At 43.4% G+C, this 13,905-nt stretch overlaps 1 protein-coding gene across 1 annotated transcript; it reads left to right on the forward strand.

The window, feature by feature from the left end:
* Positions 1 to 5,462: 5,462 nt before the first annotated feature.
* Positions 5,463 to 13,683, forward strand: LOC306951501 (ras-like protein family member 11A-like; the record flags this gene model as incomplete). The annotated part of the gene is made up of 4 exons (XM_079542006.1): positions 5,463 to 5,607; positions 6,991 to 7,047; positions 9,458 to 9,540; positions 13,216 to 13,683. 4 exons carry the CDS (start codon positions 5,463 to 5,465, stop codon positions 13,681 to 13,683), a joined length of 753 nt encoding a protein of 250 aa, XP_079398132.1.
* Between the last annotated feature and the right edge of the window lie 222 nt (positions 13,684 to 13,905).

Genomic DNA, 13,905 nt, shown 5'->3' on the forward strand with positions numbered 1-13,905 from the left:
TGTGATGAAGGAGTCAGGCATTGTTTCTGCTCTCACCACGTGTCCTCCTCTCAGCGCAAACACAGAAAGGAGTCTTTCAGAGCACAGCGCTGTGATAACAGTATCTATTGTACACCCAGAGGGAAAGGAGTGAAGAATGCTGTCCAGCTGCCATGTAACACTTCACACACTGCGTGCCAAAAGCAAACATGCATCAGAAAAAGCATCCCACAGATGGGTGGAAGTGCTTGTTGTCTCTGTATTGAACCTGGAAGAAACCTGACTAATATTTTGGGTTCCCTATAATGAAGTGCTGTTGAACAGTGCTGGTGGTGAGCAGGGAAGCCCTCAGCTGTGTTGCACAAGAAGCACCGCGTGAGCAGGACTGTTTACATATGCTGCCCCTCACTTCAGCCCTGACCTTGTGGGAAAACCTTTGTGGAAGGGATGGTTCAGTTTCCAAAGCACACTTTGTTATGAGGCCAAGATGTTTCCATTCTATTTGAGTTGCTTGCCTGCAGCTATGTTCTCTTATACACACTGTGCTTCCCACGTCATCTGCTACAGGATCCCAAGAGAGAGTATTCCACAACCTAAAAAAAATCCTTAAAAATACACTAGAAGTGAAAAACGACACATGTCACTTACAGGGTTTCCATGAACACACTGCAACAAAATTAGAGACAGGAAGTACAGAAATAGTGGAATCTGTACAGTGTTTAACCAAATTTAACTTTATATTTAAATGATCGTCTCCCTGACATCCCAGAATAGAATCAGCTGTGATTTATCATGGATGTCACAACAGAATCTGAGGACACTTCCTTCCCCTCTGGCCTCTGGATTGGAACAGCTTTGTCCTGGGTAAAATTATGGTGCTAAAATGTCAGTCTTGTTCCCAGATGACATCTTCCCAAGAGGCCCAATTTTTAATGTCTGCACAAGGCGCAGCCCCAAACGTAGAGAAAGGCTAGCTCCTCATTCACATCACATTCAGCGCTGTTCCAATCTTACCTTCTACAGAGGTGCTTTGCAGCTGTGCTTCCAGCTAGCAGGAGCTGGGAAGGGTTACTGGGAGAAACAAGGTGGTAAAAAACGCTGCTTTTGTTTAGTGCCCAAGCACTGCAGGGTGACAGCTGGCCTTTGGGCCTCCAGTTTACCACAAAGAACAAAGGCGATCAGACAAAGCTGCAAAGATCAATCTGTGCTTGTTTAGACACTGAGGAGTGGGGGATGCATGCACAAGCCACTGGCAGTGAGATTTATCTCAGCATCTGCAGAAATGGCTTTTCCCCAGCACCACACTTTGCATTTCTGCTCAGAAAGGAGCCTGTTTCTCCAGCAGTGTTGCCATAACGTCAAAATACTGTACAAAAACAACTCAGAGACACTGGGGTGAATGTAATCGCTGCAAACAGACTTTTAGAGGAAAGATGACTTTTGCTAGTGCTAGGCAGAATGGGAACGAGTCTTCTTCTCAATGTGTGGTGGCCTTAGCAAGACTCATCTGTTTCTCCCTTTGTAAAGTGCATGAGGAATAATTACAATCAGTTTTGAAAGGGATTTGATGTCCTTGTATGAAAAGCACTATGGTAAATGAAAAATATTTTTATTTTTAGAATACTTCATCTCTGAAAATATGTACAAGTGCCAGTAACATTAAAAACAGAAAATCTTATGAAAATCATAGCCAAAAGCAACAGAGACCAATCAATAAATCTTTACAATTTTGGTGTGGAAACAACATAATCTCTGTGCAACACGCAAAGGCACGTATCTTTGTGTGGAGCAACCCAGCTAGTGGTTAGTGAAACCTTCGGAATCGTTCAAATGTTTTCAAAGTTGCTCTGAGTTTTGCAAACATTCTCCCTTTAATCTAAGCTATTGTTTTTCCAAGAGAATTTGAATTAAAAACATGAGCTTTTTAAGCTAAATATAAGTCCATTGTACACAAACAATTAAAATCTCTTTTAAAAACAATTCTTATTCTACGTGCCAAGGATTATACAATCTCAAATAGTGTGAATCCTCTGCCTGGTTTCACTCAGTGAGAAGGCTGTTCTGAAAATCCATAAAATCAGATAAAGATCGGATTCAGAACCTCTGGCTTTTATTATATACCTTCCTTGGTTTGTTCTTCAGGATCAGAGCCTAAATGCTACCTTTGTTGCTGTTGTTTAAAAAAGGAGCTTGGGAATATATTTACAACTTTTGGGAGAATATGTTGCTTTTTTATTACTGTTTTAAAAAAATCCAAACAACCATTACATCTGGACAGAGATTCCTGCACATCCTGCACACAGTGGCAGTAGGCTTTGGTTAGAAGCATAAGAAGCCTGGGCTAGTATATGAGAAAATGAGATTGAACTGTATGAGCAAAGGAACTGGAAATCAATTGGTCTGTTTCCAAAATGCACTCTAAAACTGCTTCCACATTTGTTGTAGGCAACCAGAAGCCATCACAGCTGCCAAAAGAAGCAGTTAAACATTTCCCGCACCGCTGGGCTTTCTTTCATTCCTGCTCCCACACAGTTCCTCTCAGGTGTCAGCAGCAGCACGTGCACTCAGCTTTTCCAGCAGCTGCTCCATGCCCATGACCACTTCAGCTGCCCAGCTCTGTCCCTTCTCACACCCCACTGTGTTGGTGAGATGCAGAGAGCTGCAGGGTGGAGCTGGGGGTGCTTGGAGCTTTTCTGTAAGCAGCAAAAAGCTGCCCTGTGTCTTGTTCTTCATTCCCCTTGAAAGTTTTGTTGGCGTTTTTTTCCACTGCTCTTGCACACTGAGCTGTTGATTTTAGAGAACTGCTGGCAATGACTCCAAGGTCTTCCTAATTTATGAGTGCTGCATTCAAGTTCAGCATCATTGAAGCAGTTTGTGTCATTCTTCTCTAGGTGCATTCCTTTACATTTATCTAGACTAAAGCTGCTTCTTGAGAACCTTCTGGAGTTTGCTCAACACTGCCACAAAATGCCCAAAGGACATTTACTTTTGTTTCTGTCAACAGTATCTTCTCTACCAGAGAAATTCAGCTGATCCGTATTGTTGTAAGAATGCTTTTGCTAGTATAGAATGTTCTGTATGGTACTCCTTAGCTTATCTGGCCTTTTTCCTTGCACTGAAGCTCTTCTGGCCACCTAGACACTGATAGATTACTGCCACTTGTTTTTATAGGAGAGCTGTAGTGATGAATACTTTTCTATTACTCACTCGCATATGCTTTTAATAGGAAATGGTAACAAGGGTTCCAGCATCGTACTTAGAGAGTTGCTAGTTAATCCCCAAATTTATGATGTGTCCAGCTCAATTATACAGTTCAAAGCACCCTGCTTATTGACCACAAGACTTTGAATATTTTCCTCTCACTTTGCCTGTTCTACAAAACTTCTGCAAGATTAAGGTACCCATGTGAAATTTCCTGGAGAAGATTTTCCAGTGTTTGGGTGTTTCCAAAAATTTGGAAGCTCATTTACGCCATTCACATAGGAGTCATGTCCCAGAAGACTCATGATCTGGTGGCACCCTCTCAGCACCACGAGCTGCAGAGCCTTCCAGGCCTTTTGTCCCAGCCCTCCTGAGCTGACTGTCATGATGGTCAAAGTAATAACCCTGCGTGCTTACACAACTCAGCACAAATATTGCTTCAGAACAAGTTTTTAGAGAGGAAACTGTGTCCTGGAAAAGTGATACATTCATGAATCTTCTTCATCCTGTGCTTATTTTGCTGGACTGCTGTGCACCAAAGCTGGATTTTTCTAAAGTTCTGCACCCAGTTCACATGTGACATGCATAGGTCCTCTGTGGGACCGGCATGGAAATGGAGATCATTTGAAAAGCTGGCACACAGTGCTTTGAGAAGGAGTGACAAACTAGAAAGCTGGCCTGCTTCCCCTTCCTACTGCTCTCAGCCATGTCCTGGCTTCTGAAACCTGCTGGGAGAGCTCTGTGTATGCTGTGATTGAAAGCAGCTGCACGAAAGCATCTGGGCACAGAAAGTTCTTTTGGTGGCTGCAACCTCTCCGTAAGGAACCATGCCTACCCTCTGCCTGGCAGGAGCATACAGAGGGCAGGAGAAATCCGCACGCCTGGGTCTCCGGGGCCTGTGGGTGGATTAGCTGCGGTGCCACTTTCTGTCAGGATCTGTTTCCCACACAGCGTGACGGAGCGCACGTCTCAGCAGCACGCTGCAGGCACCAGGCTCGCCTCTTCCCATCGCTGCCTGAAGCCCTTTGCAGACCCCTTCTGACCAGTTTTGCAGAGATGAATGTTCAGACTATCTTTTCTGTAGTTTAATTTACATCTGTTTTACATTATTTGCAGTTTTTTCTTTATCTGGCTCATTCCCTCCCGATCACTCTTTGCTTTCTCTTCCCTCCCCATTATCCTTGATAACTGAGTTGATTGTAGTTCGTGTACAGTTACATGCTGTCATCCCTACAGACCTTCCAGCCGCCAGCTGTCTCAACACTACGCTCCTATAGAAGTCATTCTTTCTTCACTCCCTCTGTCTGGCTCACCCCACTGAAGGATTCTGAGTCCTTCCTCAGCTTTCTCATAGCTGTTGTTAGCCCAAATTCACTTTTCCATGCTTAGAGACACAGGAATGCCCCAACATGGTTCTGATCCACACTCCAACGGACCATTGCAACTACTGCCACATAAAAAAACAGTAGATGAAATGTATCCCAGAGGATACAAATGTGAGCTAGTTCTTGTAAATAACCCAGGGCAGCCTGATCTGGTGGGGGTCAACCAGCCCATGGAGGGGGTTGGAACTTAATGATCTTTACTTAATGATCTCTTCCAACCTGAGCCATTCTATGATTTTATGAACCCACCGCTCTCTGAATTCTGCAGAGGAAAAAAGGGTTTATTTTCCTGAAGAGGAGCGTCCCATCAGCTCCAGCACTCTGAAGGGGCCCTAATGCAGGGCACAATAGGCCAGGGAGAACAACAGAGCGTAGAGTTGGAATCAATTGAAAATGCAGAGAAACTAGACAGGCAGAATGGGATTATTCAAAGTGGAACGAGAGCAGGGCACTGGGGTGACTGTACCTCACTGCAAACACGGCTGCGATGACTGAGAGCCAGAAGGACCTTGTTTTAGTGAGCAGTCAAGGGGAAGCACATCAAACAGGCAGCGGGGAGATAAAGCGGGGAGCAGGAGCGTGGTGGGTGGATGGAGGCACACGCTGGTGCCCGGCCGGAGGAATGTCATGGCTTCACTTGTGATTGGCTGCTGAGTGGAGGAGTCAGTTTTCACGGGGGTTGATCAAAAAGTTTCCTTTTGCTTTCCAAAGTCGCTGTCTGAGCAGAGGCATCGGAAGAGGAGGCCGGTTGCTCTAACATTCCTCGGGAAAGCGACTTAAATGCAATGAGAAGGCTTCTCTTCCCAGGGACACGCAGCCAAGAACAGACACAGAGAAGCTGTTTTCCTTCTCTTCTCTCCCAACTCCTACTGGAGTTGATCAGCTCTCATTTCTGGCATGCGTCTCAACTCTCAGGATACCATGTCACAGTATTCTACTAACTTTCTCTTGCTTCCCATACCAGAGTATCCGGTATTAGACTGCGTGCCCAACAAAATCATCAAGCTGGTGGTGCTGGGTGGCAGCAGTGTTGGCAAGACAGGTAAGCCCGCGGGCATTGCTCACACCGTTTGCTTGCTGCCGTGCTACCTGCAGCTTTGCAGCTCACAGCCACGGCTGTGAAAACTCTCATAACCTTTGCAGCCAATGCATTTCAAGTTGCTTTGTTGTTTGTTTTGTTTTTATTTTGTTGGCTTGTTCTGACTCATTTGTGAGGCAGGTTTGCTGCAGGGCTGTGACCAGGCAGCGTGAGGACAGGGCAAAGCGTGGGGAGTTCTGTACTCACAAATGAATCTCCGTGGCCCTGTGTGAATCATTTAACCGCATCTTCGTGTCCACACCCCCAAAAACGGGGCTAGTGATTTCTGTTCTCCTGCTGTGAATGCTGTCTGCTGTGAGGACAAATAATAGCACACAGGATGTGCCTGCCTGCACTATTCTGCAAAGGAGAGGAGAGGAGGATAAAGCGAGCGTTATTGCTTTGGAAGAGATGGTTCACGATCCGTTTTTACTACATCTGGGGTTCCACGGTGTTCAGGAAAGTGTTCAGTTGTTTTAGATTTGAAGCAGCTACATTTCTGTATTATTTTTAGGTACTTTGTTGAAGCGCACAGTCAATTTCACTTTAAGGTACCAAGGAGGTGACTCAGTCGTACTGAGAAAAATATATATATTATTTTAAATGAAATAAATCTATGAGACAATTGCTTGCAGGATAAAATGGAGTGGTTTTGAAAATGTTTAGGAATCTGCTGAGCTGAAAGCAGTAGAGGAATATAAGTCACCATGGCCGTAAAGGGGCTTTAAATGTTATCAGGAGATCACAAAAATGGAAAATGTTCAAATTCAATAGTGCATGAAAGCACCACGGGTTAAGATGAATAAGAAGTCCAGAGCACTGGAGCATGACCTGTGTGTGTACAGCACATGCAGTTTGTTTGCTGGATGTAATTAGATATCACTAATGGATTTCACCAGGAGGACTGAGGATTTTTAAGGCTGGGAAGAGCCATTTGATCCCTCAGCCACACTTCTGATACGGCACAGAGGCCTTAAAGTTGGCATCTGGATTCATTTCAGTACTGTAAGGGTTTGGCATGTTACTCTTCTCCTAAATTATTTTAAACCAAAGGTCAGATTGTCACATCTGCCGTCACAACAAACAGTCCTCCGCAGCCCACACCACGCAGCCTCACTGAACGTGAGGGGTGATTTACAATACAAATTGCTAAAAGCACTGCTTTAGCTATCACAGTTTGGCCCCAATCCTTTTTTGTGAGTGCAGAGAGAAGGATTTTCAGAATAAGAAGTGAGCAATAGCAAGATTAAGTTGGTTTCATATTATGCTAACTCTTCCAGTAAGATACTACATGTGTTCTGACTTTGGTTCCCATTAAAGGCCCATATTTTTCTCATTGTTTTACAGCTCTGGTTGTGCGCTTTCTCACTAAGAGATTTATTGGAGACTATGAAGCCAACGCTGGTGAGTCTGTTTTCTGCTGCAGTGCTGCAGATAGCTTGAAAAGGAATCCGCTCTCTTTTGTGACTGGTGCACATTACAGGAAAGCTGAGCAGTGTTAGATGTCCATGAGGTGCATATTTTCAGTTAATAGCCTCAAGCTATGAAAGCAATAAATCAAAGCCTCATTATTCACGTTCCTGTTAGCCATTTTTTCCCCCAGCTTGATGGAATAGGATCAGAGTAAAAAGGCTTGCTTGGGAATATACCTATACTAAAGTGCAGGCTCCAGGAGCAACTTGTATATTGACCAAACCACAGAGAGCCAGCACTGCTCTCTGCAGCCCCTGGGAAGCCAGAGGAATTCCAAAGCACACAAAAGGCAATTCAGAACTTTTTTTCCCCATGTATTCCTTTTCTTTTGGTGGATCTTGTGGCAGTGGAGAATTTCAATTTGAAGTCTTCTTTCTGCAAGATAAGCAAAGGGGCTGTGCAAACTCCTACTTCGTTTCTTGTTTCATTCTGACACCTCGGGATATGTGTTCATGTGAACTGTTTAGCTCACAGCCTCTGTTCCAAGTAAGCACTGACTGTTTCAGCCAGGACTGTAGAAAGTATCACTGTGCTCATACCTATGAGCACATCCCACACGTAGGCTATCTAACATTTTTTGAGGGGGTGAAAAAGGAGGGGATAAAAAGCAGTGACACATACTGAATTGAAGACACACAGAGAATTCAGAACAATGAGGTAGGAACAGAGATGGCAGTACAAGACACGTTTGATCTCTGCTTGTCTGATGAAATGAAGTCTGAAAGCTCCTCCGTACAGCCCCCTCTCCCTGACCCCAAGCAACCTTGATGGCTGCCTGCACTATTTCTCTTTTTTTTCCTCTTCGTCTTTTCTGTGGGAGACTGTACATCAAGTCAGACTTCTGAGCTTTGCAATGGATCATTGCCGAGAACCACATGCTTTTCTCATTAAGCTACCAGCCCAAGAGCCATGCTGTAGAAGAAACAAATATGCCAGAAATAGGAAACAGGTGGTAGTGTATTTGTGACCATTCAGGCATGCTTCTTCTTCAGTGAGCGTAAGGCAGAGCACAGCCTATGTCTGGAAGTACCAGGTCTTTTTTTCTACAGTGTACTACAGAGCAAGAATGATATGTTGCCTGGTCTCAGATCAGGGGTGCAGTACTTTCCCATAAACCAACATCATTTTTCCTGCTTAAAAGCCAATGTGTTTTGAAGAAAAAGCTCCCCAGGAGGGTTATATTACCTCACAGAGTCAGTATTAAAATATAATATGATAATGTTGGATCCAGATGCAGCAAACTTTGCTATATTGAATTTCCTTATATTGTAAATACTTCTATGAGCTCCGGATATTTACCACTGGAATAAAAGCACTTGTTTCCTTGAACCAAATCTAACACAGGCAATTTTCAAAGCGATGGCATTACTGTCACTAATGGGCCACTCTGTTAGTCTGCAGTCCCTACTCTCCAGTAGGTAGAATTTCTCTAGGTTTGAGATGCTGGGCATTGTTTTATGGTGTAGAAATGACAACTGTAGTTGGACAACACTGAAACGTCACACACAGCAGCTGTGGATATAGCATTTCTTGCACATCCATGTGACTTGCACTATGTTCTAAAGAAAAACGTCAATAACATTAATCTCTGAAGCTGTTCTTATCATAACCATGGATAGTTTGCAGGATGAAAAGATTTCTTTGTCACTTAGTTTTACTCCTGTAACAAAATAAAACTCAAGCCCAGAACAGTGATGCTCTTCAAAGAGCTTGGTCAGCCCCATGGCTCTGAGCCAGGACACGGCCTTGAGAATCAGTCATTCACACTAACCAGAACTCCAATTCAAACTGTCCAGTCTTTGGGGATTTTAACCAAGCTCTGACTGCAGAAGTCACACAAATCCTAAAGAACATCTGTGTTTTTTTCTCTATCTAGTCACGTGCTCTGCATCCAAACCTAGAATACTCTCCTTTCTTATGATAAGTAAATAAATAAACCCCCCAAAAATGCAAAAGGAAGCAGTTCACTTAATTTACAGTAAACACCCAGATAGCTTGGCGTGAGATTAAGAGTATGCACTACCTCCATTTTAAAATACAGATTAGAAACCAGAATGCGATTCATGCACCTGTTTTAACAGAATGTTTGACTCAATACTAAGTGCTGTCTTTCCTATATATCATCCTGGAGGTACAGTGGAAACATTCAACCACATAACAAATACAGAACCACCTGACTTAAATACACAGCCACACATTCTTTCTGGTTCCGCTCACCTTTCTATACACAGCTATGAATCATAAACCTCACATTCTGGCTTTCAGCACTTCCATTTTCCCCTTATGTACTATTTCTTTGTTGTCATAGTCACTGCCTCTAACGATCTTGCTTTTCCACCAGGTGCATTGTATTCAAGAAAATTCACCATAGATGGGGAACAGATCTCCCTACAGGTGCAGGATACTCCCTTTGTTTCACTGGAGGTAAAACATCTGCTCAGTGCATCAGTACTTTACAACACAGTTACTGTCTCTTGTTTGTTGCCAGCATGTTAATCTGTAAATAACTCAGCTTTCCAGAAGAAATACACCTGGGCTCAAACCCAAATGAATTCTTACAGGTGTACCTTAAACCCCATCAAAATGAGCCCCTGCAGAGGTTAAATCAGGTTTCTTTAAGAGCAAGTCAGAATTAACACAAATCTGTGAGGGCATAGGTCTCACAGAAGTGTCTATTTCAGCTAGAGCGCTTTTCAATGCTTTCCTTCCTTGTTTTTTAATTTTATTTATTTTTTATTTCTCAGCTGTTGGCGTTTACATACTTTCCTATTTCTACTGGTATTTGAGATATTCTAGATTTAGCGTTTGACTGGGAGCCAAGCAGAATCTAGAATTAAGATGTCTTTCTCAAAAGAGCAGTTTTACTTGCAGAACAAGATGATGAAAATGATGTCGGAAGAGCGGGAATGGAATGAATTTTATTTTTATGTGACAGGTGAAAATCTCAGGGGAGTCATAATTCCTACCAAAAAAAAGCTGAGATTTCATGGTAAAATTAGGTATCCTCTTCTTGCCCCCAAATCTAACCTTCTGAAAAGCCATTCCTGAAGTCTTCCAACTATTCTGGTGAGACTTCAGAGAACAAAGACCCTATGCCAGTTTGTACAGAGAAGACACTGCAGGGAGAACCTGGTGGTGGTTCGGCACTACGGGGAATGCCCACAATGGTAGCAAAGGGAGACCCCTCCCTGCTCTATCCCTTGAAGAAAGGAGGGAGTGAAGCGATTTAACTCCTTTCACAACGGATACAAGTTTATTTTCTGATTTCCCTGTTTTAATTAAAACTGCCTGAGAATTTAGAGACTGTAACCAGAGCTCTACAAAATGCAGTAACACCAACAGCTGAGGTTTCCTAGTCAGAAAGTATTTTAATTTAGTTAGGAAAGAGTTTCATTTTCTTTGTCCCATTCAAAGGTCTGCACTGCTTCAACAATTCCCACAGACACACTTATCTTAGCCTGGATCTCTGCTGGCATCAATCAGTGTATCTGAAAGCGTTTTAAAGGACTGCTTCTGACCAGAACTTACTAAAAGCGAGAATAGGTTGGACTTGCTGGTAAAATCCTTAAGAAAGACTGCTGTGTGCAGGCATTTCAGGAGGAAGTCATGTAGAATCCTCAGGACTGCAGCCACACTGGAAATGTTCATGTTTAAGAGAGAAACAGAAGCAAAGAGATAACTGGTTTTGTTAGGTGATTCATTGCTGATGGCCTACACATGGCAAATCACTAGGCGGTTCAAAATTTGTTCTGGAGCAGAGATTTCCATTTAAAAATGGCCCATTAGTCTTTGATTTTCCCCAGTAAAGCATTCCAGTGGGGATTATCCATCCATCTCACTACTGGGTGGGCCTAGCTGGAGTAACTGAGAGTTTCTGCTCATTAGGGTTCCCTTCAAACGTGCACCTTCTCCAAAAGCATTTTCAAGCTTGCCAGAGCAATTAGTTCTTTTTCCTCATAAAAGGAGTTTGCTGATGAAAAGAGGCAAGCAGGATGTGAAGGGTGGCTAATTATCTACAGATTGGACACAACCCAGACACCAACAGTGCAAATTGCCCTTCTTCCCACAGTCTGCCCCATCATGGCTTGAATTTGCTCTTATTTGCCTTTGAAGCAGGGCTGCTACGAGGCTCCCTCTTCCTTCTGTATGCAGCCCTGGTTGGGTTTGTTTTGTTTTGCTGTTTCTCGGATGGGGAGCACAGAGAGGAGGGTGATTAGAGCATCTGTTAAGCAATTTCACTGCTAGTAAAATACATCTAAGATTTAGCTTTGTATTACTGTAAGCTGGCAAGAGCAAAAAATTACTGAGTGTGATGAGCCAGTGACTGTATTGGCCACAGTGCAATATGAAAAGGGCAGTTAGTTCGCAGAACTGCTGCTGAAAGCTGTAAGCCTAATTTGTAACCTGAGCCTTCAGAAATTCTGCTTCCTCCTTCCCACAGAAGAGTCTTGACTGTAGTCCTTCTTCCAATTGCCTGATGTACCATAAAGAATGAATCAGTTTTGCTCATGCTTTTCCTCCTTTCCTTCCTGAACTTAGGCTTTATAATTCATGTTTAGATGTCTAAATAAAAGCAACACAGTTTGGGAGGTTGCTGAGTGCACACAAATCCTGTTGAAACATATGGGAATGGCAGATATGTGCTGCGTAGACAGATATTCGAGCATACATTCTAATACTTCAAATTTCCATGACTGATAATGAACAGTGATTACATTTTTACCACACACATTTTTTATTCTTTCTTATGATAAACTAGGTTTCTGCCATAAGACCTCTGAACACTTTTCCAGGTGTTCTATGCCTTTGGAATGAACTCATACATGTACAACATAACAATTTATGAATGATGTTGAAGTATCTGAAATGTTGCCTGTGTTAGTTTAGGAAGATAAGATCTGACATGTTATGCCGGATCTATCCTCCCCAGCCAATCAGCTGAATTGCTTATTGTGCTAATTATGTTGATTTAAAAAGCCTCCCCTAAGTCTTACTGAAGTTGATGATGTGTTGAATGGAATTTAGCAATAATAGAAGCAAAAAAATTGGGCTCTATTTGTGATGTTGAACTCCCACTAAAGAACACAGAGGAACCTCTTATTCCCTACAACTTCAACAAGGGCTGAATATGTTCAGTGCCTTGTTGGGTATGGAAGAAAATGCAAGGTTCCAAAAAGCCTGGATTATTGACAGGAATGTCCGTTCTTATCAAACGAAGCTTACTGGTAGTAACTGCAGCACTGATCTCCCTGTCTAGTTGGGAAACATGCCAGCAGGGATAACAAAAAAGAGAGGGGTAGCTGAAAATAGCCTCATCTTGAAAAGTAAGCAGATCTCTTTTCAAGCTCCATGGTATTGTGGCATTGTATTCTGTTTTATACTCTCCACACTGGTGCCTATTATGACTGTATGAGTAGGAGCTGTGCTGGGCAGAACAAACGTGTGACCAGCAATGCACTAGCATAAGCCCACTGCAGCTGCACAAACGAGCAATGAGATTTCACCTCATTTTCAGTTCCAGTAATTGGTTATTTGCAACAAATTGCTTTTTCAAAGTAATCTTGCTTCTCACTATTGGAAGAAGTGTATGGCAGTAAAACCTGTCAAGCTTCACTTAATAGAGTTAGTGAGAATCCCTGTCCATGGAGACACAGAATACAGAATTGGAAAGAGCCGTAAAACGCAGCTTGGGGACCGCCATTCACTTGCAGCAGTGTGAATAGTCTGCTGAGATTTTTTAATGCTTACCATTCCATTCACCATTTTACCCACACCGAAAGGTCAGGTTACTCTTGTAAGGATTCACCAGATGAGAATACAAAATGAACTTGTTAGTATCAGCACTAGGTTGTTCTCTTATTTTCAACATGGCGGCTTTGATCCCTCTCCATTTTTCTGCTGCTTTAACGTGCTACTGACACAGATGGAACTTTCTCCTGTCCCCAGTGCATGCCCAGCAATCAGAGAGGTTTCTGCCTTGTGCTGAGCAACAGCCACACACTAAAACCCCGCCCTGAGCAGCCAGCGCTGCTGTATGACTGCTCCATCTGCTCCCTATTCTCAGTTTTCTAATCTCATTCCTCTTGGTTTTGACGGCAGGATGACACTGACAGCATCTGCTGCCAGGAGCAGATCAACCGCTCGATCTACTGGGCAGATGGCTTCGTTTTCGTTTACTCCATCACAGAATACGAGAGCTACCGCGTCATCCGGCCCCTGTACCAGCACATCCGCAAGATTCACCCCAACGCTAACATCCCCCTGCTTCTGATGGCAAACAAAGGAGACCTTCTGCGAGCCAGGCAGGTGTCCTCCAAAGAAGGACTCCAGCTGGCCAGCGAACTGGGAGGTACTTACTATGAAGTCTCAGCGCGGGAGAACTGCGAGGGCGTGCACGAAGCCTTCCAGCAGCTTTGCCAGGAGGTCAGCAGGATGATTGGCAGCTGCAATGGAGAGAAACGAAGAGGCCTCCACCTTGTCCGACCCAAGTCTCCAAATATGCAGGACTTAAAGAGACGTTTGAAACAGGCTCTGACTTCCAAAGGGAAATCTGCCACTACGCTTTGATGTAGCTGATAAAAATAGTTTTCCACACCCCTGGACAAAAGGCAAGCAAATAAACTGGTGTTTAAGGGAATCTCCAAAATGCAGTATTTGGGTTGTGTGAGAGGTCCCTTCATTCTCTCTGTATATCTTCCTTAAAAATTCCATGTTTGTTCATCAGAGGAACTCACAGAACGTTCTCCTATGGCAAGAATGTAGAAACTGATTTAAGGTATAGATTGTCCC

The sequence above is a fragment of the Tetrao urogallus genome (genome assembly GCF_951394365.1).
Source record: "Tetrao urogallus genome assembly, chromosome: 13".
NCBI classification, from domain to species: domain Eukaryota; kingdom Metazoa; phylum Chordata; class Aves; order Galliformes; family Phasianidae; genus Tetrao; species Tetrao urogallus.